Genomic DNA, 25,880 nt, shown 5'->3' on the forward strand with positions numbered 1-25,880 from the left:
TAAGGAGCTAAATAAAATCCAAGCAACTACATAATTAACAAAGACAACAATTTGAATAAACTTCATGAATCGGTTACCTGAATCCAACATTGGAATGAAGAATAACGTCCCAATATTCATAATGCAGACGTTGTGCATTCATCGGATTGTGAAAGACTAAAAGTAAAGAGTTGTCTTGGGTGTGGTAGTAAGAATCAATGCATTTATAATGCTGATGGGCTTCTTGAAGAACCTGAAATGAACATAACTACACTGTTACAGCTTGTTCTCCCAACGAAGGGTCTCCTGCCATGGCATTTCTCACTTCTCAGCATCCCTCCATCTTCTCACTTCCTCTCTACACTATACCCAAGTCGGGAACCCTAGAGGGTGCTTTTCTGTCCAGTAGATGGTGAGAGCATAAATGGTGTATATTTCAGGGGTATTTCAGCTGGGGGTATTGCTGCAAGTGTTCTTCATTAAGAATGGAAGAACAATTAAGTCAAATTTTTCTTTGTCCAGCATTTTCCATGTGTTCATGTGGGATAATCTCCTTTCATCGTTTTTACAAATCTCAGGCAAATTATGTTGGGGACTGAACTGTCTTCTGCTCTTCAAACATACATGTTGGAGCCTTGACAGTATTTTTAGGCAGGATTTTGGGGAGGTAATTAGGTTTAGATGAATTCATAACTGAGGTTTGTATGATGGGCTTAATTTCCCTACAGAGTGGCACCAGAGAGCCTGATTCTATTCCCCCTCCTCCTCTTCCTCTCCGTTCTTTGCTTCCCTATCCACCTGCCCACACCCACTAGGATGCAACTATGTTGGCACCCAGATCTCACACTTCAAGTTTTCAGAGTTAGAACTCTGTGCTATTTTGTTGGGGCTGCTTGGTAAGACTTACAAAACAGCTGTAGTGATTTTTCCCATTTCAAAATATCAGTCTGTATTTTCCAGCATAAATTGGAGCTAAGGGAGACTCAGGACCGATTCTGAGAGCAGGATTTCTTAAGGCTGGGTGCCAGGGTTCACAAATCTTTCCAGTCTTTTAATATCTTGCACTCCAGAGTACTCTCCACTTCACCAAACTGCATGATAGTGACCAGAGGCAGAGATCCTCCTGATACGCATTTTCTACTTGCCATTCAGCTTTTGTCTTTCTTAAAATATATCACCCTCACCCAGCTACCAACAGAGGGGCAATGTGGACAACTGCTCATCCTGTTCCCCTTTTACTGTCAATCAGCGATCCATAAGAAAGTGAACTACTGTGGACTTTTGCTATTGTTTTCGGTATCAGACTGATGCAGGTACCTTTCTGTTTTCTCCCTGTATGTATGATCTCATGACATGGGATTGTAAGTTATATTAGAAAGGGGTTGTTTCGCTTTTGCTTTCAATTATATCTTGGTAACATAACCAAAACAATGCTTTTATTTCCCCATCAGTGTCTTTATGGAATGGCACTAAAATTTTTATATTTGCTCCCTGAGTGCCAAAGCAAGAAACTTACATGTGGTGATTATGTATTAAAACGATGGCATATATGGTCCCAACCATTACGTAATAATTTCTGATGAAAGACAAATTCCTTTCAGGCTCTAAACCAAGAAAACTAACGTTTCTGTTTATGATGAAAATAACTCCTCTGTTCAGTTAGATAATACGAGCTCCATAGTATATTTGCTTGCTAGGAAACACAGCGCTAAGTTTCTCATAGCTATCAGTTGCTCTGAATGTCTGAAAAGCTCTCATATCATACTTTCTTTTTTAAAAATAGGCTTTTCTCTTTTATATCACAGTAATATTGTTATTTAATTAGTCATTAATTAGTACATTAAAATGATTATGGTGCTTCAGGCAAAGTGAAGTAATGAGGAAAGACATATTTTCCTATTAAATATGAGTAAGATTTTTATAGTTCATACTGGTGCTCCGAGTTATGCCTGAGAAAATGAAATTGGTGAGATATTTGGGAGAAAAGGGTTTGTAACAGGGCAAGAGTGGGAAAAGGCTAATGACCAGGAGGATTTTAAAATAGAATGAGGGGGCCTGGTGTGGTAGCTTAGTGGCTAAATTTCTCACCTTGCATGCGCCAGGATCCCACATGGGTGCTTGTTCTACTCCGGGCCTACCCGCTTCCCATCCAGCTCCCTGCTTGTAGCCTGGGAAAGCAGTTGAGGACAGCCCAAAGCCTTGGGACCCTGCACCCACGTGGGAGACCCGGAAGAATGTCCTGGCTCCTGGCTTTGGATTGCCTTAGCTCCAGCTGCTGTGGTCACTTGGGAAGTGAATCAACGTATGGAAGATCTTTCTCTCTGTTTCTCCTCCTTTCTGTATATCTGCCTTTCTAAATAAATAAATAAATAAATCTTTAAAAACCACACTCAGAGTTGGTTGTGTCAGAAAGCATGGAATAGAACTTAAAGACATAATAGGAGGTTGATTCCTCAGATATAAGCATGGATCATGGGTCAAGTATGAGGAATATAGAAAAGCCTGGAATAAAGAGTAACTCTTAGTGTTTTTGATTAAGCAGTTGAGTGAAGGTGACTTTCTCTGTGGTAGATATCCTGGGAAATATACTTAGGTGTGAAAATTATGAGCTGCATGTGGGATACTAAATTTCAAGTGCCTATCACAAAATCAGAATGTGGACTTAGGTACTAATGTGGATCTCAGGAGAGAGGTAACTTTGAAACTAATGCAAGTGTCATTAGTATTAGAGAGTACGTATCTGATGAAATAATCGAAAGAGAATTGACAGAAGAGTGCTGCAGTGTGGATCCTGAAAGCTCTTTGATATTTAAATGCTGGGTGCAGGGAAAAGTCAAAGTTCCAAAGAAAGCACTGAGGAAGAGTGTGATACTGAGTCTCGGAAACCAAGAGCACCATTATCTATCCCTACAATGTCAAGATAGACGTAAATGGCAGAATGCTGGACCTGAAGCTTGCCGAAGGATTCTATTACAATAATACAGGGAAAAATACAGGGTGGGAAATGGGGAGAGTGAGAGGGGAAATCCCTGAGCCTATAGAACTGCATTAAGAAAAATAAAAATAAAAAAATTTAAATCCAAAAGGAAGAGGAGGAAGGGAAAAGGAAGAAGAGGAAGAAAAGGAGGAGGAGGAGGAGGAGAAGAAAGAGAAGTAGAAAAGAAGAAGGAGGAGAAGAAAAAGGAAGCAAGAATAAAAGCATTCTAGGGGAAGTGGTTGTTCTGCAATGCTAAGAGGTGAAGGACGAGACAGAGTATTGGTTGCCTTGAAAAGTGCAAATTTAGGTCATGGAGATGTCCTAGTGGCTAAATCCTCACCTTGCAACCGCAGGGATTCCATATGGGTGCTGGAATCCCTGCTGCTCTGCTTCCCATCCAGCTCCCTGCTTGTAGCCTGGGATAACAGTAGAGGATGGCCAGGGCCTTGGGGTCCTACAGCCATGTGGGAGACCATGACTCCTGGCTCCTGGCTTTTGGCTTTGGCTCAGCTCAGTCTCAGCCTTTGCGGCCACTTTAGGAGTAAATCAGCAGATGGAAGATCTTCCTCTCAGTGCATCTACCTTTCCAATAAAAATAAATAAATCTTTAAAAAGAGAGAGAAAAGTCTAACCTCACCTCAGGCTGAGGACAGTATTAAATGGAAATAAAGTCTGAGATGAATTCCCAATTAAACAACCAAGATTAAACACATGCATGTCCTAACACTAAATGACAGAAAAAATGCAAACAAAAAAACACTCCCAACCCCAAATCCAGTAAAATATTCTTTAAACTTGTGCATTTGAAGCTTGTCTAAAGTCTAAACCAGTGCTGGCCAACAGAAATAGAATGTAAACCATGCATGTGAGTCACACGTATAATTTTAAATTTTCCAGTAGCCATGTATTAAAAGCCAAAAGGACACAGGTGAAATTAATGGAATTGGTATGTTTTCTCCAACCTAATGCATATGAAACTATTCTTTCAAAATATAATTGATATAAGATCACTAATGCAAGTTACCACTTTCATGCAAAGTTTCTAAACTCTGTGTATAAGCACCACAGTGCTCACATGGCTGTGTATGTAGTATATAACATACTTACAACATGCTTCAGCTGGAAATAACTGCACTGCAAGTACTCAAAAAGCTGCCACTGAATAGTACAAATCTAGACATTAAATTTAAGAATCCTGCCTCTGAGGAGCTCCCAAAATGCACTTTATGTTTTTCAGATGGAAGAGTTTTTGCCTAGAGAATATGAATGGCCAAAGAGAAAAGGGCTCAACTATCAAAGCTGACACATCTTCCAAGAAAACCAGCCAGCCATTCAATGATGAAACTCAGTTATTGACCTATTTCACCTCAGGCCATAAAGCATATTTTAGTGTTTTTTGTTAATATAAGCAAATTGGAAAATAATGAATTTTGTTATTATTATTTTAAAGATTTATTTATTTATTTTTGGAAAGTATGATTTACAGGGAGCAGCAGAGACAAAGATCTTCCATCCACTGCTTCACCCCCCAAGTGGCTGCAATGACCGAGCTGAGCCAATCCAGAGCCAGGAACCGGGAGCTTCTTCTGGGTCTTCCACGTGGGTGCAGGGTCCCAAGGCTTTTGGGCTGTTTTCTGTTGTTTTCCCAGGCCACAAGCACATAGCTGGAAGGGAAACGGAGCAGCCAGGACATTCTATATTGGAACCAATATAGAATGCTGGTTCTTAGAGGTGGAGGATTAGCCTGTTGAACCACCATTCTGGCTCCAATATCACTTATCATTTTTAAATACTTCGTGAAGACTGTTAAAATTTAATGTACTTTAACTTAAATTCAGCAAAGACCACATCCTGAACTTTGAGATTGTCTAGATATTTTCTTTCCAACTATAAAGCAATAGTTTTTAACTGAGAAAGTCAGTCATTTACACTTGATTGTAAATTTTTTTCTTTTTAAAAAAGATTTACTTATTTCTACTGGAAAGTATGATTTACAGAGAGCAGTAGAGTTAGACAGAAAGATCTTCCATTCACTGATTCACTCCCCAAGTGGCTGCAATGGCTCGAGTTGAGCCAATCCAAAGTCAGGAGCCAGGACATTCTTCTAGGTCTCCCACATGGGTGCAGGGTCTCAAGGCTTTGGGCTGTCCTCAACTGCTTTCCCAGGCCACAAGCAGGTAGCTGGATGGGAAGCGGGGTCACCGGGATTAAAAACAGTGCCCTTGTGGTAAATTGGCACATGCAAGGTCAGGACTTTGGCTACTAGGCTATTGCGCCAAGCCGATATTAATTATTTAATATGAGAAAATAAAGTCATTTTCCCTACTCGCTCCACAAAAGAAGAAACCTAGAAAAAAGAAGAGAACTCATGTAGAACACAAGTTCATGAGACTCTGACACACAGATAAAATACTATACCATGAATGTAAAAAGAATCCTGTATAAAAGTGCTTGGGAATTAGACCGAACTTAAAGAAATTATGATTATGATAACAGAAATGGAATTTCTAATATAAGACTGAATTGAAGTTAAGTAATATTTCCAGAACAAAAAGACAAAGTGTTGGAGAACAGGAGAAATTAAAGAAAAATACTTGGAAATTGAGTCCAGGAGATATAATACTAGAATAACTGAAGTTCTGGGAAGAAAGAATGGAGAAAACTGAAGGGTGTAGATAAAGACGTGATTACAGGACACTTCCCGGAAGATAGGATAGGAGTTTTGTGTGGTACTGTGTTCACTAGTACAGCACAGAGAAGCAGAGCCATGCCAGGGCAACATCAACAGGAAGTCTAGAGCTTGGGAACAAAGAAAAGTTACCAATGTTCTCCTGGGATCGTGGGGATACTCCAACAATTCTTCAGGAAAATCTAAGAAGCCGGAAGACTACTGAAGGAATGCTTTTCATATAAAGTCAGACAGTCAGTCAAGGTAAAGCTGGGATGAAACTTTTCAAATAAATATCTGATGCCTCAACCAGTTACCTGCTAAATATCTCAATTTAAGCCACCAGGGGGGGCCTGACATGATAGTGTAGCGGTTAAAGTCCTTACCTTAAACGCGCCAGGATCCCACATGGGTGCCGGTTTTAATCCTGGCAGCCCCACTTCCTTTCCCACTCCCTGCTTGTGGCCTGGGAAAGCAGTCGAGGACAGCCCAAATCCTCGGTACCCTGCACCTGTATGGGAGACCTGGAAGAAGCTCCTGGCTCCTGGCTTCAGATCGGCTCAGCTCTGGCCATTGCGGTCGCTTTGGGAGTGAACCATCAGATGGAATATCTTTCTCTCTGTTTCTTCTCCTCTTTGTATATCTACTTTTCCAATAAAAATAAATAAATCTTAAAAAAAACCACCATCAGAAGAAACTACACCCAATAATAAAGAGAGTAACTCAAGAGAGGACACCATCTGAAGGAAACAGCATATCTAATGGAAAGAAAGGCAATGAGTATGATGAGGGTGACAGGAAAGGAATACCTCTGGATTGGTTTTAAGGCAAGCTCAGAGAACACTAAGAAAACAAAACTCATAAATAACTGTTAAATTTTAAAGTACTGAAAGATTTCATCTATAGTAGAGAGTTTGGGCATCAGTTACCCACAGAAAATAAATCAAGTTAAAAAAAAAAAAGGCAGTCGCTAACCTCAGGAAAACAAAATGATATATTTTTTAAAAAAGGAAATATAATGCTAGAATTGCACAGTTCAACTGTGAATAACACTTTTGTAATGGAAACAGATACTGAATTCTGATGTAACAAAAATGATCATGCCCTAACAGTGTTGAGAGGGTAGAGGAGTGTTAGTGTGAATGTGATTGTAGGAGAGTATACACACATACACATGCACTTTGGTGTGTGAGTCATTTGGATGAGAATGGGCAGAGCTGTGGATTCAACATGGAATCAAGTGATACTAACGCCCCAAAGTTAAAACTAAAACCAAACAAAATGCACTGTTTATGTAGAGAAACCAAAGAAACAGGGTAACATGTTAACGAATCCTGCCCACAGAAAATGAGGCATTGTGGAGTGTAGGACAGGTGGTCACTATTTTTAAATTTTGGGGGGAATATTTCTGGTAGAAGCACACATGGGAGGCCTGAGTTGGGGTAGTTATCATCGATCATCACCAAATGCTACCCACAAGCACACGCTAAACTAGGGGCTTACCTGCAAATCTAGATCACGGTACCCAGCAGTGAGAGTCAGAATAGAGAATGGTTAATGTGAGGCTGGGCCATGACACTAACCAGCATGAGAGTGAATCAGTTCTGGGGGCAGAATCTGTGGGGGAATATGAATGCCCGCCCCTGTGAAGCAACAATCTCTATTGGCACACACAAGATCTATGTGGAACAGGTCTGGTTGGAGAGCTGAGAGGATGCCCCATCTGGGTTAGGAAACTCAGGGGCTTGGGGAATCACCTCTGTCAGGATGCAGTACCTGCAGGTGAGTGTGAGAACCAAGGTAAGGAGCAGCCCAAACCAGGCCAGGATATAGTGCCGCAGGCACTGTGGGTTAGGTCAGGGCACAGGCCAGGTTGGGCAAATTCATGACATCCACTGGCAGATCTGAGAACCAGGACAGAGTGCAGAAAGGGCTGGGTTGGGCCACACACTAGCCAATTTACATTAGGAATGGAATTTGAGACTGGGTGGGCTGGACTAGGCTGCAGCACCCACTGGTGGATGCAGAGATGAGGACAGCTAAGCCAGTGTGAGGGAGGTGGATGCAGGGTCTGTGAGCCCTGTGAGATGGGGATCTGGTGGGACCCAGGTTGCCTGGCCCGGGAACTTGGGCCCACTTATGATGTGCATGCAGACACCATGAACCCTGCGGGCAGGGATTCTGGAAGGCCCCGAGATGCCTGGCCCAGGTCCTTGTCCTGCCTGCGTGGTGGATGCTGGGTCTGTGAATCTTGGGTATGGATCATCCAGTGGGGCCCAGGTTGCCTGGTCCAGGTTCTTGGGCCTTCCTAAGTAGGAGTGTTGGGTCCATGATTCCCAGGGCAGGGGGTCCATGAGGCCTAGGTTCGCCTGGGCTGGTCCTTGGCCCACCAGCATGTGAATGCCAGGTCTGTGAGTCCTGGGGGAAGGAGGTCCAGTGGGGCCCGGGTCTTTGGAACCACCTGTGATAACCGGTTCCTCTCAGTGAAGAAGAGAGTAGTAGACAGCTGGCCCAGATCCACACAAAAGATATGGCAGCCCACTGGAACCTGCAGAAGACATCTCATACCATAGCAGAAGAAGCAGGACAGAACAAACTGGACAACTATCCCAGCCAAATGATAACAGCAAATATCTGGGTGAATGGAGAGCCTAAGATCGACTATATCCGCCAATGGACATTGAAAGGGTTCCCTCCCCTCATCCTTTGATCGGTGAGATCAACATTTCAGAAATATTGAAACCACTTGGGCAGAACTCTTGGAGCATACACCACATTGGGACCCTGGGTCGATATTGAGTGCCCATTCCCCAACCCCCTGGGTACTGGGTGTTGGAAGGCTGGGTATGGCTTCTCTCCTTACCTTCTTCCCTCCCACCAGAAATAGGAAGAAAAATAGAAAATCTGGAAACAATGATCACACCTACTTTTCCCTAACCCTCAGTCCTTCCCAACCTGATCATCTAGGTAATCATCATCTAAAATTCAGAAAAAAAAAAGATGGCCAGTAGAAGTCCCTGGCTTTGAATATAAGTGGATGTAAAACTAATAGGGGAAGAGCATCGTGATGCAGTGGGTTATGCTTTTGCTTGGGTTGCCACACTCGCTGTTGAGTGCTGGCTGCTTTGCCCGAGTCAGTTGCCTCATAATGTGCCTGAGAAGCAGTGGACGATACGCCAAGTATCTGAGTTCTTCTGCCACCCATGTGGGAGAACAAGATTGGGTTCCTATCTTCTAATTTTGATTTGGCCATGCCCTAGCCTTTATTGTGATTTGCAGAGTGAACCAGTGGGAGATCTACCTGTTTTTCTACCTATTTTTATCTCTCACTCTGTCTTTCAAACAAGTAAATCATAAGAAAAACTTTTGTTAAAGTTAAATTCAAATTAAAAATGTAAATCTTACAAAATCTGAAAACAAGAAGAAGTTCTTGAACTTCTTGAAAACAAGAAGTTAAGTTTTAGGATTACTTGTTACTTTGTCTAATAGTTAAGAGCATCAATTCTGGGACCAGATTTGCTGAGTCTATTGCTTGTTTGTCACTCACAGCTACTTGAGCAAAAATCACTATTGATCAAGGTGCTTCCACTTCTCACTGTTTAAATAGTTTCTACTTCATAAGGTTATCATGAGGATTAAAGGAGCTAGTAATACACGTTAGCCATTGTCTAGCATGCACGAAACATTCAATATGTGTTAGTGATTCAAGTTTTCATTGACTCATTGACTGAAACAGAAAGTGCCTTTGAATGTGGTGAACACTGTCCAGAATGGGTGGGCAATGTGGGGAGAAATGAGATTGTTTCCTAATACTTTTCTTCTTTAGAGAAAACATGTGCAGTGATTTTGATTGTTCTTTTTTTCTTGCGCATTTTAGCAAAGTGTGCTGTTGGGAAGCATATTTTATATTATTTTGGACATTCAATCTAGGAATAAATTTTATTCCGAAAGTCAATGAGACTATTGATTGGAACTAGATCGAAGAGCGTGACCTAGAGGTGAGCCGTTCTAAATCACGACATAACTCCACAGACCTGGATGACCGCCTCCTGAAGGCTCCTAGGCCATAAATACCTGGAGCAGTACTTCCGGTTTAAAATGTTCAGTGAAACTCCAGTCCATGAGGCTGCGCTGTTGCGTTTTCCTTATGTCCTCTAAATCTGCTTCCACCATCATCTTCTTGGGTTTCTAAAAAAAAAAAAAATCATAGAAACACAATTTCAACTTTAATTTCTTTAAGTCCAGCTGGGGCCCTCCTGGACTGCGTCAACTAACCAGCATGCACTCCATCTAATTGGGGAAATCTGCATATGTATAAATCCATATGGCAACATTTTAGAATCACTGCTGCCAGAAAGAGTATGCTTTTGACTTTTTTTTATGGGCAACATAATCTAAATATTTTTATTGTTAGGTTATACTCTTCTGAGTCCTGTTAGCAATTATAGGAAGGTTTTCTGAACTCACTTCAAGACGACGTTAGTTCTACATGGCTGTATGGTCAGCAGGTGTTTGTGAGGTTGCCAAGCCACACTGTCTAGAGAGGAGCACAGAGGAGGGAGGGTTTGCTTAAACCGGCTAGTCAAATTAACTCCTTTCTTCCCAGTTGGAATCAGTTTGGGTAATGTCTGAATAATCCCTCTCTTCTAACATCAGTATTCTTCTAAGCACTCCCCCACCCCACCCTCTGACTTTTTTTTTTTTTAATATTTCTCAATCTGGGTCACGGTTTTCTCAGATCCTCTTACTTGTCATCTGTGCTTTCAGGAAAATAATTCCTTACCTTTTCAAGAGAATCAGCTGTTGTGACTGGTTCATCTTTGATCTCATTGTTCATGGTCTGCTCTGTAAATCAAAGACACCAACATCCAGTTGTGTTCAGGCTTTGTTCTTGCCTTGGTCAATCCTGCGCCTTTTTGTTGCCCATTTGATCTATGTTTCTGTGCTGAAAAGGTAATTCCTGAAAGGCATGTCTAGTGCCTCCAAAAAGGTGTTTGTGTCAATAAGTTTAAATCAGTGCTTAGCTAGAAAATTTATATGAAACTCTTTGAAAATAACCCGGCTTATATGATGCATCCTAAATCATGTCAGGCATTCTGCATTCAGGCTACACACCACTCACTTACATTAAATTCAGTTTTACTGTTGCAAACATTTGCTGATTAAAGCGAGTGCATTGCTTGCTACGTATTTTCTTGTACTGGTGACCACTGCAAAGTCTTTTCAAATTTCTCTGTGTATGTCTTATCTGGTAGACATGGGAAAGAGCTGAGGAGTATGAAAAGGAGACTACCACACAAGTGTCTCCTATCAGAAAATGGTGCTATCCCACCATTCTTCTTCCATGTGTTAATCATTTATTTTATTTATTTATTTATTTTTTTTTATTTAACTTCATTAATTACATTGTATTATGTGACACAGTTACATAGATACTTGGGTTCTCCCACCCCTCCCCAAACCCTCCCACCATGGTGGATTCCTCCACCTTGTTGCATAACCACAGCTCAAGTTCAGTTGAGATTCCCCCATTGCAAGCATACACCAAACATAGAGTCCAGCATCTTGTTGTCCAGTCAAGTTCAACGGCTTCTTAGGTATACCCTCTCTGGTCTGAAGACAGAGCTAGCAGAGTATTATCCCAGTCAATTGAAAGCTCCATCATACCATCAGCAAAAATTTACATCATTATGGAATTAATTGACATAGTAATGAGTAACCAACATGTTGAAAGTAAATGCGAGTTCCCAGCCACCTTCTGTGACCACCTCACCTATACTTCAATTTTAGTTTATACACAACATATAACATTCAAAACATAACATGTTATACATAACATCATATCATCTTAAATTAAGGCAAACATGTGGTATTTAACCTTTTGGGATTGGCTCATTTCCCTTAGCATTATGGTTTCCAGTTTGGCCCATTTGGCCACAAAGAACTGCATTTTGTTTTTTTTAATAGCTGAGTAGTATTCCATGGAGTAGATGAACCATAGCTTTCTTATCCAATCCTCTGTTGATGGGCATTTTGGTTGCTTCCATGTTTTTGCAATTACTGATTGTGCTGCTATGAGCATAGGAGTGCATGTTGGTTTCTCATAAAACAATTGTTCTGGATATATTCCTAGGAGTGCTATTGCTGGATCATACGGTATGTTGAATTTGAGTTGTTAATCATTTATTGACTTGAGAAGTATTCACTGAACACTTTAGAATTTACAGATGGAGGATAATGATGGTTAAGTGAACAAATGATTGGGTAGCTGGACTGTGTGGTACCATATCATAGATGTATGAGTAATACACATCAGCTTTCTTGATAACCAAAAAATATAAGTCCTGTGATGAATGAGACTGTGGTATCTGCCCTGGATAGAAGCAATCAGCTCCATGAATGGACCTGGAGGAACCAATCGTGTTGCCAACTTCATACCACCAAAAAAAAAAAAAAAACAAACCATTGTAAGGTTAACATAGATAAGCAGATACTTTACTTTGAACATCTAAAAGTGTAATTTTCTCTCATAATTGTGAATCTCGAATAAAAATACAAGTATATAATGCAGTTCACATGTGATCAAATAAATTGAGTGTGTATGGGAGGGTAGGTCTTAAGGGGACATACTTTCATGCTGTTAACTGTGGAGCCAACCTGATTTCTATCTTTAGAAAAACTGCAAATTCTATCCTACAAAGTTGTGCTGTAAAGAGTTCCAGCCAAACTCTTCAAATGTATCTCATTTGTTCTCTTCTGCCCATTTGTGCTTCAGAGGAGGGACTGCTTGCTGTGTCTTGAGGGTTTTGTAACAGTTTTCCACTTATCTGCTTTGCTTTGCTTTTTGATATTCAGCTGTTTTAAACTTTCTTTCATATTGTTGCTCAAATGTCAATTTTGTGAGATCATTGTGGCATTTACTCTATTGTTTTAAGGTTTATTTATTTATTTGAAAGGCAGAATTAGAAAGATAAAGGGAGAGAAAGAGAGAAAGAGAAAGAGAGAGAGAGAGAGAGAGAGAGAGAGAGAGAGAGAGAGAGAGAGAGAGAGAAGAAAATCATGTGCTGATTTACTCTCCAAATGACCAAGTTGCCAGGTCAGGAGACAGGCGCTTCATCTGAGTCTCCCATGTTGGAGGCAGGGGCTGAAGCACTTGGGTCATCTTTTGTTGCTTTCCTAGGTGCATTAGCAGGGAGGTGGATTGGAAGTGGAGTAGCCGGGACTTGAACTGTCACCCATACGGGATGCTGGCACCATAGGAGGTGGCTTAACGTGCTAAGCTACAGTTCTGTTTCCTTCTTGATTTTTAATCATAGAATTTAACAGAACCAGATACTTTTTATTTGTTTATGTATTGGCTCTCCAACTTAAGTATAGGTTCCTGGAAAACAGAAATTTATCTTATTTTCTTCATCGTATCCTCAATGCTGAACACATGGTAGGAATGCAGTCAGCATATGTAAATGAGAGAAATCTTAATCATATACTGAAACCAGAAATGAATATGGAGCTATAGAGACAGAGATGTGGAAAAAAACCTATACCAAAAACTTATTTTGGGGTAAGCATAAAATTCAACTTTGTTCTATGGCAAAGCATATCTGGGTTTCTAGAGTAAGTAGTTAATTATGCCTACCAAAGATAGGCCAATTTTGTTTTTCAGAAGCTTGGCCACTTATATTTTTGCTACTAGTACATTCTTGCCTTGTGTTTGTGAAGGCAACAGCATGAATATTCCATAGTGATTTAGAGGAAAACTATAAAGTCAAATCAGCCCAGTATTTATATAAATAGGTCCACTCAAGAGAAAACTCAGTCCAACTGTAACTCTAAATAGACCATGATGTCCCATGTGTCCCTGAAGCAATTGATATGAAATCTGCGGAATAAAAATTATCCTATTCTGAGGGCTGCCAGATTTCCGGGTGATTCGATATTCCCTCCTGGGTCTATGGATCCTGAAGAAAAAGCATCCAATGAAGAAAATATGTGCTAAGACGCTGTGCATCAGTTATTTTGTCAAAGGAAAGAACATCCTAAAACTAATCTGAACTATTTATTTAATAGTAGGATAAAAATCACTTTTTTCTTCCTTTCTGATTTTGCCTTCAACCGCATAATCCTCTGACAGTGAGATTCAGTAGTTTTTGACACATCTGGAAATGGATGCCTTCTCATCCCTTTGAAAAACAGCTTTCCTAATCTGTTTTACTTTAGAGATAACAAGATCCCTCTGCAAAGCAGTTACTTTATTAAAAAAACACCCAACAAGCATAAAGGGCACATCTAGACCTATAGCCTCATGGTTATCAACTCTCAGGTTTTTCATAAATATCCAATAGGCCCTGTCAAGTTCAAAAAGAGTCTCAGATGGAAATCCAATATTTGATTTGAAAAAGCACAAATACTCAACCAACCCTTCATGCCCAGGGAGCCAGGCTTTTTTATGCATTTGATGCTAAAATTGCTGTGCAGCAAATACATGAGTGATTTCTGTTGTGTTTAAAGAGAACTGAAGTGGCTCTCTTTAAAGCGAGTCTGATTCAGAGTTAGGAAAACATGTAAAATCAGTAACAACAGAAAATTTGTGTCTGCCTAGGTAGGAGTCACCATGGGACCCTAAGGCTCAGTGGTGGAGGGTCTGCGGGGTGTTGCTCCCCATACAGCACATGGAAGCACTGACAGTCCTGGGAGCCACTCTCAAGATGACTGGGTCTCTAGGATGCTCCACAACCTGCACTTCCACCTTTAGGACTTAGGAAGTTACCCCAGTTGTCTACTTTCCACTAAGATCCATAGCATCAATTGATGTGGTTTGGCCACCAGGTGGCAAAAGTGGCCCGAGGAAAACTAAACTAGGCGCCTTAAAGCCAAAACAAAAGGAAAAACCTTCTGGCCCCACATCTCTCCCAGTACACCTGGCTCTAGATTACCCTAAAATGACTTCTTTTTCACATATTTATAGGATACATGAACACCATTAAAACTCAGATAAACTTTTGTCTGTTTGAGCAAGGCTAATAAATAAGAGTATTAAATCAGAGAGTTAGGGAATCTGATTTGTTTGGAAGGAAGGAAGAACCAAACACAACAAAGCAGAGAACAAATCACCATGAGGAACAGACTGAATATAGCTAACCCATCAGATATAGCACAGGAATTTCTGAAGGTGAGCACGCTCACGGTAGACTTCTAAAGTACTTGTGAAACTGAACTTCTCTCAGTCTTGGTTCCTTGTCTGTAGAACTGAAATTATTGTGTCTCACTCCTAGACTTGGTGTTGTTTACACGAAATATTAGTGAATGTACATAACACATCTTAGCATGGTGCTTATAACACAGCTGGGAAATACTGAATTAACATGATATTTTTCCCCCTCTGCCCTTTTCTCATCTCTCTGATCTACCGAGAGACAAGCAGATGCTTCCTAACTCCACTGCACTATTTTACTGTTTTTTTCTCCCTTTGAGATAAACCAAAATGGTAAGATGACCACCGTCAGTAAATACTGTTGGAACATCTATTCCCTTGGGGACATTTAGCATCTATTTTATTCAATATTTTTTGAACTTATGAACTATAACTCATACCAAAAAGGTAACATGTAAATATTTGATGTAATAAATAAGTACACAGAAAAGACCAAGCATCCCAGACATCAATATAAACCCTGTAATCATCACAGGGATATGGTGTTTGTCCTCTGTACCTGGCTTATTTTACTAAACATGATACAACATCCAAGATATGGAATCAACCTAGATGTCACCAGCACACGCACACACACACACACGCAATAGAATATCATTCAACTGTAAAGAATGAAATTCTGTCATTGGCAGCAAAATGAGTAGAAATGGAAGATATTCTATAAGCTTTGATGTTAAATATTTTTGTCATCTCTCAGTATGACTTTCTCTTTGATCTAGGTGTTACATAGAATTATATGCCTTAGTTTTGAAACATTTGGTGATTTTTTTCTTAATTTTTCTGCAACCGATGTCCACCATATTTTCACTATATTATGACAATGTTTTCTATATAGTATGGCTCCTGGATAATTTGTTGAGATTTGCCTCAGAGCATAGTATATGATAATAGTTTTTTTTAAAGCATTCTTATGACTGCTATGATTCTATCAATCCCTTTGTGTAGGCATATGCATAATTAGGAAGTTTTAAGTAACATCATGTAGCAAAGACATATTATGACCGTAAGCAAGCGAAGCGAGTCATTTCTCTGCAGGCTCTTTCATCAATGCTAAAACATAATCATAATCAAAAGGGAAATACCAGGTGGAGAGTATTGTGGAAGAAAAGCACAGGAATTGGGACGAGCATCCTGCACAGATGAAAGAGCACAGGTTGAGAGAATGAAAGGGAAGGCGCAGAGCTAATGGAGAGGACGGAAGGTAGGCCAGTCGGTTATTTTACAGGCAGGAGTGAGTCAATGAAAGTTATAAGCAGCAAATAAAATAAAAATAAAAGGCTTATATATAAGTACATTCATCTGACAGCCATTTAGCTGAAAACAAGTTGAGTCTAATATATGTCAATATTCTATTTGCTCCAATATCAGACTAACAGGTGCTGAAATGAAGACAATTTGCCAAATAACAATGCTCAGTACCAACATTCAATTAATCAGGTAACAAACACATAAAGCAACTTTTTCAATAGGCGGGCACATGGCTAATGTATTTGATCTCTTTGTTTGCTTGTGTATGTGTTTTGTAATAGTGTACACACACACACACACACACACACACACACTTTTTACTTACCTACAGGTTCAGGTTGAGGTGGAGACTTCAGGCTGGCCTCCTGATCTGATAGCTCTCTATTTTCAGGGTCCAAGGATTTCACGTTAATGGAGTCATAAAATTTCATACCATCATCATCAGGTTGAGTAAGATCAGTAGGGTCTCTAGTCTCATCATTTTGCATATACATTGACAAATTCTGATCCACAAATATGATCCTGTCTTTGGTTTCGATATCTAGACAGTGCAACGAGCATCTATTAGATACAATATTAGGAACATCAGTGATCATAAAATCTAACAATGACTTCTGTTTCCCCTTTGCAGTGTACCTTTTTCTTTTGGGGCCTCTTGAGCGTTCATTCTCATGATGTGCTGCTGCCTTATCTGTTTCGCAAACCTGGCAGGGTTGTCCCATGGGATGTTGAATGTCCCTGGCTCTGTCCCACACATCATCCAAGGTTTTAGTTTCCCTGTCTCATCAACCTCAGAGAGCTTCAGGCTCTCAAAAGTGAATACCTTGAAAGCACGTTCGACTTCGGTCCAGCTCAAGACTTCTGTAAGAAAGCAAGGCCCATGTTGGTAGGAATGTTCCCAGGAGTGGTTCTAACAGAGGGACAAACAGAATGACAGAGGAATCAAGCCGTGATGAGTGCCAACCTGATTTCAAATCTGGGTACCATCGTATGCAAAGATAAGTTGACTAATGCAGCTACTTAATAGGAGAAAACTATACAGTCAAAACATAAAAACATGCTCCCACATTTCAGATTAATCAACACTAGGTGTCTGGAATCATTTGCATGGAATTTTTAGAATATCACATTGGTTAAATACATTTAAAGCTTATCAGTTTGGGCAAAAGCACTCTTTGCTGCTGTTGTAATTTGAATCAGAGAAATGACTAACTTGAGTCTACTGTAAGTGATTTTACTCATCAGGATTTCCTGTTCACTAAGAGCAGCAAAGTCTTCCTCCCAGCTACAAGAAAGGACCTTCCTTAACCACATCTCTAAGTTTATTGCCTTTTCATGGGCCCTATTTACAGTGGGTATTTATTTTTTTCAGCATGTATTCATTAGTTCTTTCCCTCCTGGTTATTCTGTGAGTATGAGAAAGGCGACTTGATTCTTAGACGTTAGAAGTATAAGATCTAGGCAGATAAGAAGTAGACTGACAGATGGACCTGAAATCCAATGAGGCAAAAGGAAATGGTGTGTCCAATTAATGATTCAGAAGTCACTTCCATCCAAATTCTTCACACAGGTATGAGGAAAGAAGGAAAAAATAAGAGAGTTCAGAAGTAAAATGGGGAAGCAGCTGATGAACTATGAGCTAAAAGACCTTTCTCATTCCTTCATCTAACAAACATTTTTAAGTAACTATTAGATGTCAGTAACTATAGAAAAGGGCTCAGAACACAATGGTGAACAAAGCAGTATTCCTATGGAATGTCCATTACTATGGATGGAAATAGGTTACATGCATATGGTACCATATCATGGGAAGAATAAAGCAAGTGAGGGAATACAAAGTGATAATTGTTGGGCAGAAGTGTCTATTTTATACAAAGTCAACAGGGAAAAATCCTTTGAACAATAAGCAAACACTGAAGCAAGTGGGAAAACAAGGCCCATGGATGTTTGGGAGAATAGTGACTGTGGGGCCAGGAGAGCAGTAGGCACTAGATCCTGAGACAAAGGCGTTTTGGCTTGCTTCAGGGATAACAGTGAGGTCACCATATATGGAGAACAGTGCAACAATGAGAGTTTAGTAAATAAGCTCAAAAAGTGAGTGGCAGACAGTTCAAACGTGCTATAAGTGAAATGGGTGTCCGCTAAAGGGTTTTGCACACCATCAGACCAATATTTGAGGAGAACCATTCTGATTGTTGTGCCAAGGCCATGGGTAAAAAGGGAAGAGCCCGAAGACCATTTGGAAAGCTACAAGTCCACGTAAAGAGGTTGTGGGGACTGGGCAGAAAAGGTAGTCAGTGGGCAGAGTGGAATTGGCTATGTGATTTGGTGGAAAATAGTCACTGTTTGCTGAGAAAAGGGTCTGTGGAAAGATAATCTGGAGACTGAGAATCCTGAGTTTGTGGATTTGTTAAGCATGAGGTGCTGACAGAGCAAAGACAAAGGCAAGGTGGGGCATGTAGGCTGCAGGTGTGGGAAGCTTCAGTGGTGACGGCTGAGTTGTAGCAGATTTGGCTAATGGCATCACATGGGGGCAGAAGCACAGGTGGAGAGTGAAGGATTCCACAAAGCAATGGATGTCCCTAGGAGCACCACCAATAAGGATAGTTCACTTAAAGACAGACACGGCATCCCACACCTACTAGGCTATACCCCACATGTGCGGTGACTGCATGGCAGTGATCTTGGCTCTTTCTCTTGTCAAGCCTGGCTAATAATGTTTGGAAACTTGGCCAGGCTTGGAGAAGAAACAGAAGGGGGCTGTCTGAATGTATTTTTTCCCCAAGTCACATGATCACTTGTCAATTGAAGTTGTTTGTGCAATATAATACAACTTCTTCCTAAAGATAGCAATGTATATGCATACTGTCTCAAGTAGGAGAAAGAACGAGCATTGGAAAAAATGTTGCCTGTATTGCAAAACTCTAATGAGCTCAGAGATGGGAAGTGGTTTCAGAAATATTCTCCTTGTTTTAAAAAAAAACATAAAATGGCCTTTTTTTTTTTTTAAATTGGGAGACAAGGTTAACTTGAATCGAGTCACTCTCGAAAGCACGTGTATAGGGGGCTCTGCATTTCTTTCCCATCCACAGAATTAGGGTCGATATTGTCAGGGAGAAGGAGCTCAAAGCTGCAGACACTGCCATCAGATTGTCACTGTAGTTTTCTTCCTGTCTTCTGCCTAGTGGTGTAGGTTAAGAGTTTGTGGCTAAAAATTCAGAGACCAGAATGTTAGTCTTGGCTTTTGTTGCTAATGCTGCTGTTTGAGAGAAAATAATTTAAGCTGCTGAGACCTCATCTTTCTTTTCTAGAAGTCGAACGGGTTAGGTTAAATCTGAGGGTCCTTTCCGTTAGAAACTTTTATGACTCTATAACTCATTTTTATTCATAAAAGTTAAATCTCTGGCAATGCATATTGTTCTCAGCATTTGATCTCAGGCTGGGCTCAGATGTCAGCTTCTAGTACAGATTAAAAGAGATCTACGTCTACTTCCTGAGCCACTCTTCCCTGTTTCCTCCAGTCATGTGTGCAGAGGTGGCCCATGAAGTGCTCCCATTAATCTTCACCCAGTGAACAATTTTGCCAAATTCAGATTATATGAATATTTCTTGCTCTGTTCTCTGATTAAAAAAAGAGAAAGAAAAGAATCTGGACGTATGGAAAGGGAAGAGATATGAGGAAAAAAATCCATAATGCATTTCCTTTATAAAGATTCTTAACCACAGTTTAGGACTGACTGCCCTGAAGAAAGTGCTTTGTTAAGTGGTAGATTGAAGCATTTTTTTTATGTCCCTGTCACTTGTAAAGATTCCAGAACAGGAAATGGAAGGCAAAGAAAACACATGAGGAGAATGAACCAGAAATTGGGGAAGATCTATTGATTCAAACAGGACACAAGGCAGGATGCTTAAAGTTCTCTGGAAATTCTAAAATTCCTATGGAATGTTTTGGAAGGGGTTTTGTTTGTGGATGGCTGCGATCAGGGAACACAGAGAAAGAATTCCAAGATGCCCCTCTCTGAATTAGGACAAAGTTGCATGGGTAGGCTTGCTCTACCTGCTTTCCAAATAACACCTCTGCAGACTCATGGTAATATTTGTGATTTGCAGTGGTGACAAAGGGGGGCAGTGGTGATGTGGTGGCAAAGAGAATGGAATTGGTCTTGGAAAAGAATTATGGTATCTTGGGATCGGAGGCTTTGTTTTTATTTTTAAAATTGGAAAATACATATAAGCCTTAATTCTCTTAAGCAAGAGAGTGTTACTACATCTTTTTCCAATATTGTCAATGACAGAAAGTGGGACAGAAAGGTGGGAAAGGAAGAAAAGGGCTAATTCTTACTAACAAGACACAATGGAAAGAACCCCAGTGCATCAAATTGAAGAATTTCATACTTCGTAGCTTCCATACCACTCTTACTGACATTTTTAAGGAAAAGAAAGTTGTGGTCAACCAAACTACTTTGCTTTAGCCTCTGAATGTTCTTTCAATAATCAAAAATCTTTTACAACTAGACAAGGAATTTTAAGAAACAAAAATGACTTAATTAAAAAAAGAGTTTAAGCTAAGACAAAGCAACACACTCACCATTTGTACAAAAGTGCATAAGCTCATGAATGGTAGCTAGACGTTTTGTGTTGTTCCAGGGTGGGGGCAGAGGGAACTGAAGGAATTCCCACAGTGGTAACTTGGACTGCATCTCCTGCTCAATTTGAACTGGGTCAAAATTCTTTTGGTCCTGATGAAAAAGAGCAACATGACAGAAGACATTAAATTAGGCTGTCAAGTGCCTTATGCATATGGAGAAGGCTAAACATGATACCTTGGCTCTCATTATTTGGGAACAGGGGAAATCAATGATAATTGAGAAAGACAAACTGTTGGTATTTTGTTGAAGGTCATAAAGGCTAGCTCTCAGTTTTCTAGATGTTCTTTATGCCTAAAAATGCCAGATTCCTCATTCATAGTGACAAATTGCCAAAGTCTCACATATATATGGGAATTTATGTCTTCTCTGATCCTGCGGTCTACCCAGTTGTGTTTTTCTTACACAAACACCCCTATACACCCATATACACATACACATCAAAATGTATTTAAGAGTAGATAACTACATGGTTTTAGTGGTCACAATTGATTCAGTCATTGACTGGACTGCTATAATTGGGTAAGGTTTCATCCAAAATCGTGAAATCTCTCTTATTTATCCCCAATCTCTGGGATCGCAAGCAGAAATCAATTTTAAATGTTAACTTTTTTTTTTAAAGATTTATTATTATTGGAAAGCCGGATATACAGAGAGGAGGAGAGACAGAGAGGAAGATCTTCCATCCGATGCCTCACTCCCCAAGTGAGCCACAACGGGCCGGTGCTGCACCGATCCGATGCCAGGAACCAGGAACCTCCTCCAGGTCTCCCACGCGGGTGCAGGGTCCCAAAGCCTTGGGCCGTCCTCAACTGCTTTCCCAGGCCACGAGCAGGGAGCTGGATGGGAAGTGGAGCTGCGGGGATTAGAACCGGCACCCACATGGGATCCCGGGGCTTTCAAGGCGAGGACTTGAGCCGCTAGGCCACGCCGCCGGGCCCTTAAATGTTAACTTTTAACGAAGGTTGCCTAACAAAGATTCCCTCAGCTGGGTTATTACACCTTCTCACATCCTTGAACCTTAAGGCTGCAAGCATTACTACCTTCAACGTGTACTTCCTGTGGGCGTGGACATCATGGTAGTTCAACAGGAGAGGACCCTGGGACACTGCTTTGCTCTCATTCTCCTTTCCAGGTAAAAATAATTCATGGAGATTCTATTCAGACAGAAAGAATGTTAAGTCAGAGAGAAAACACATTTTCAAAGTATGAAAATTCTTTGACTCTCTCCTGCCATCTTACGTTTTTCTCCCTCTCAGAGAGGCACAGAGAGGGCAGGATGGATACAATGTGAGTTGCAATCCTGTGGTCTAATCCGTCTTCTCTGGGGGGTGGCTCCACCAGACTTGGAGGCTGTAGATCTTTCTCAGTTGCCACAACCTATTGAGATAAACAGTTGGCAGGAACTGGTGGTAAAGATCGTCTCCTTGGGGACACTCTTAGGTTTCTACTTGCGCAGAGCAATTTTAGGCAGTTTCTAACAATAAACGGGCAAAGATTATATAAAATGGCAGGAAAGGATCAATGACTACAAAAATAGAAGGAAGAATTTTGGTAATATAGACATTAAAATAAAATATATTTTTCATATTGGAATTGAAATAAGCAAAACACAACACAGATTGAAAATAATCAGCATTACTATGGTACAAGTTAAAATTTTTTTCTTAATATTTACTTCCCCCTAAATTACTTAAAGCAGAGTTCCTACCATTTTGGGTTCAAAAAATATTGAGTCCTTATCGCGTGTCAGTGCTATGTGACACATCTTATACATGAACTTACATAAGCCTCTCAGGAATCCAATGGGGGTAGATACTATTTTCCATCTTACAGAGGGCAAACCTGGAGTGAGTGAAATTAGATGGCCAGCTCAAGCCCCAAATTCCTGAGTAAAGGACTAAAGCTTAAGGATAAGTTCTCCTTCTAACTTCACCAACCTCTGAGAAGTTACAAGGTAAAGAGATCAGTAACAGATAACTGCCTGTACTGTGTGGGAAAGTGAAGTCTACAAAGATTAAATGCCATGTTCGATTTTACACCATGAAAGAGTAAAAGAGGTTGAAGTATAATCAAGATAGGCACCTAAATTACAGCTTTTGCATTTACCCTGAACTTTATAATCATCTTCATGATTTTATGTTGTTCTGCAAAAGTTCTCAACCTTGACATTAACGATATTTTGGATTAGATTTTGTGCACTATAGAACATTTTGCAGCATCTTTGGCCTCTGCGCATTTGATGGAGTAGAACTCTTCTAGCTGTGACAACAAAAAGTATCTCCTACATCCTTAAAAGTCCTCAGGGAGGCAAAATAATACCCTGTTAAGAATCACCATTCTACGGGCCAGACCCCAACACCATCTGGTGCTCTGCAGGACCAGGGGAAAGGTATGACAGACTAGGTTAGGTCTCAGTCCTTACTGAACCATGTGTAAGCTGTATGGGGGTATGGAAGAGCCATGGCTGGGTTGAAACATCCAACAATAAGAACCAGATTGGGCTGAAGAACAGTCAGGAAACACCACTGTTCCTGCTAGGACAGGAGGTGAACTGAACAGGGCTGGCTCATGGACCCACTGGTATGAACGAAACCTGGCACTGGGAGAGTTTCTGATGGAGGAGCCTGGGCAACTCCTCTGGCAGGACACAGTCCCTGCAGGTAAGTGCAAGAAGTTCAATAGGAAACAGCCCAGAACAGGCTATGGAAATTATCCCACTGGTATACACATGGCATGGATTGGGGGCAGACCAGGCTGAACCTGTTCACATCACCCGCTGGTGAGTCCGAGCACCAGAACAGAGTGTGGGTCGAGCCAGGTTCAGTTGCGACACATACTAGTACACAATAAGGAATGCCAAGGTGAGATGAGCCGTACCAGATGTGGTTGCAACGCCCAAACAGCACATGTGACAATCAGGGGGAGGAGGCAAAGCTGACGGGGAATGTGGGCTCCTCTGCTGGACAACTACTTCCACTGGAAAGCGTGAGTCAGGATGGGGGTAGATCAGAATAGGCAGGGCTGTTACACCTGTGGTCCTCATGTGGGCTAGATAAGGGAAGGGCCACGGTGGGCAGACTGTTCCAACTGGTGTAAGCAAAAACTAGAGTGGGTGAGGGTTGGTTGGGCTAGCCGCAGTACTAGCTGGCAGAGGCTGGCACTTGGAACTAATTCTGTCAAGTCAAATGCCAGAACTACCTGGAGAGTGCATAATCTGGGAGTGAGTGTGGCCTAGAAGGGAAATAGTGGGCACCTCCTTCGGGGCTACCACTCTCACTGGACAGCACGAACACCAGGACAGGGGTGGCTGTACAGAGGGCACCTGCCAGTAGGTGTGTGGGCTGGATAGTAGGGTTGGTTGGGTTGAGCTGGGCTTCAATGCCCATCGACACGTGCGAGAGCTAAACAGGATGTGGGACAGACTTGACAAGCCTGCAGTGCGTACTGGCAAGCATGGGAACCAGGGTAGGGGGCAGAACTGGTGGGGGTTATGGGGAGTCGCCCAGCCAGGCTGCAGCTCTAAGCGGTTTGCGTGAGGACCGAGTATGAAGTGGGCAGGATCGAACTGGACTACAACACCCATTGGTTCACGAGGAAGACAGGGCTGGAAACAGAACGAACCCAGCAATCCCAACGACCAGCATGAGCATAAGCTGATTGGTGTGACGGACGGTGCTGGATTCGTTACTAGCAAACTCGCACAAGAATCAGGCCTGGGATCATCTCAGATGAAGTTTCTTTGGAGATCCCTCCAACTGAACTGCTGATCTTAGAACCCCAACCATGAAGAGACTGTCAGCCAGTGGATTCTGAATAGGATTCATTGCGATTGGAACTGAGAGATTGGCAGCAATCCAGAACTGATGAACTATCAAAACTGTATGAGCAGGACCCTCAGAGCGCGCCTCCCGTTGGGGATCTGGGATGGGTGGGAGGTTGAGTGGGGCTTTTCCCTTTGTTTTTTTCCCTGACCCCAGATACAGGGTAAAATGATATTGATGTGGAAACAATGGTATTACCCACTTTCAAAAAAAATTAAATATATATAAAGCATGAAAATAATAAAAAAAAAAGAATCACCATTCTAGAATACAAACTAGCCTCACATCCTCTTTACCTTTTGTAAACACCCTTCTTTTAAAAGAGTCACACCTTTTCTGTTCTCACATACTCATCCACTACTAAATACCTCTAATGTCACGTCCTGAGAATTGTCTTCCTACCACTCCAAAATTTAAAAAATTTAAATCTGTTACTATTAAGCTTTTACTCATTCTATATAAACCTATCTACTAGAGGCCTCTTACTTCTTAAGTACTGAGCTCATACACTACCAAGTTTAATACCTGGGATTTGGTAAATGGTTAATAAATGTCTGTTGCTTTGAGTCAAACTAAATAAAAAAAAGAGACAAGATAAATCAAATGATGATATATAAGCTTTTGAGGCTTTTGAGTCTCTACAAATTTAGTGATGTAATAAGCTATTGGTCTTACTAAAAGCTTATGGGATAATTAAAAGTCAATATTAGTGTGCTTACCTAATTAATTAGAAATGTAAGGTAGTGTAGTCATCATTAGGAAAAAATGTATTCTGGAGTTTACAGAGGTGACAAGCTTGTAAAAAAGGATTTAAATTAACATTATATGTATTGCGATATTAATAAAGGTACCGCATCTATGAGGCAGGAAAAAGTATGAGCAATTGTGGAATTACAGAATTTACAAACTGGGAATGCTATTTGTAAACCAAAGCTAAAATGACATATTGCATTCCTGTGAAGAAAGAGCTAACAGGAAGTTATGCTGGAATTCCCAAAAACTGCATACATGCAATAATAAAAATAAATTATAAATTTAACTTATATAGGCAAACATGTATATACACATAGTCTCATAGATGAACTGTAAAATGGAGACTAGTATTGCCTGTTGCAGTATGCATCTCTACTCTTGGATAAAAGGACTCCCAATCAAACCGTTAAATATACCTTGACAATAGGATACTAGACTACTACTCATTGTTTATACCTACAATGCCATGATACATGAAAGAAGAATATTGTAACTGTTGTCGAAGGACTGTGCTATTGTAATAATATGGGGGAAGGCAGAGTGGGGACTGCCATTTTTACTGGAAACTGAATCA

General features: G+C 40.8%; 1 protein-coding gene across 1 annotated transcript in view; it reads right to left on the reverse strand.

The window, feature by feature from the left end:
- SPAG17 (sperm associated antigen 17) overlaps positions 1-25,880 on the reverse strand; it is a 204,528-nt gene that overhangs the window by 89,193 nt on the left and 89,455 nt on the right. Inside the window, exons 11-18 of the mRNA XM_058660118.1 lie at positions 21,972-22,109; positions 21,773-21,886; positions 20,672-20,822; positions 16,720-16,944; positions 16,409-16,624; positions 10,408-10,469; positions 9,699-9,812; positions 78-232 (exon numbers count right to left, since the gene is read on the reverse strand). Coding sequence (XP_058516101.1) covers positions 78-232; positions 9,699-9,812; positions 10,408-10,469; positions 16,409-16,624; positions 16,720-16,944; positions 20,672-20,822; positions 21,773-21,886; positions 21,972-22,109 — 1,175 coding nt within the window. The remainder of the gene's footprint in view (positions 1-77; positions 233-9,698; positions 9,813-10,407; positions 10,470-16,408; positions 16,625-16,719; positions 16,945-20,671; positions 20,823-21,772; positions 21,887-21,971; positions 22,110-25,880) is intronic.

The sequence above is a fragment of the Ochotona princeps genome, chromosome 2 (assembly GCF_030435755.1).
Source record: "Ochotona princeps isolate mOchPri1 chromosome 2, mOchPri1.hap1, whole genome shotgun sequence".
NCBI lineage: Eukaryota > Metazoa > Chordata > Mammalia > Lagomorpha > Ochotonidae > Ochotona > Ochotona princeps.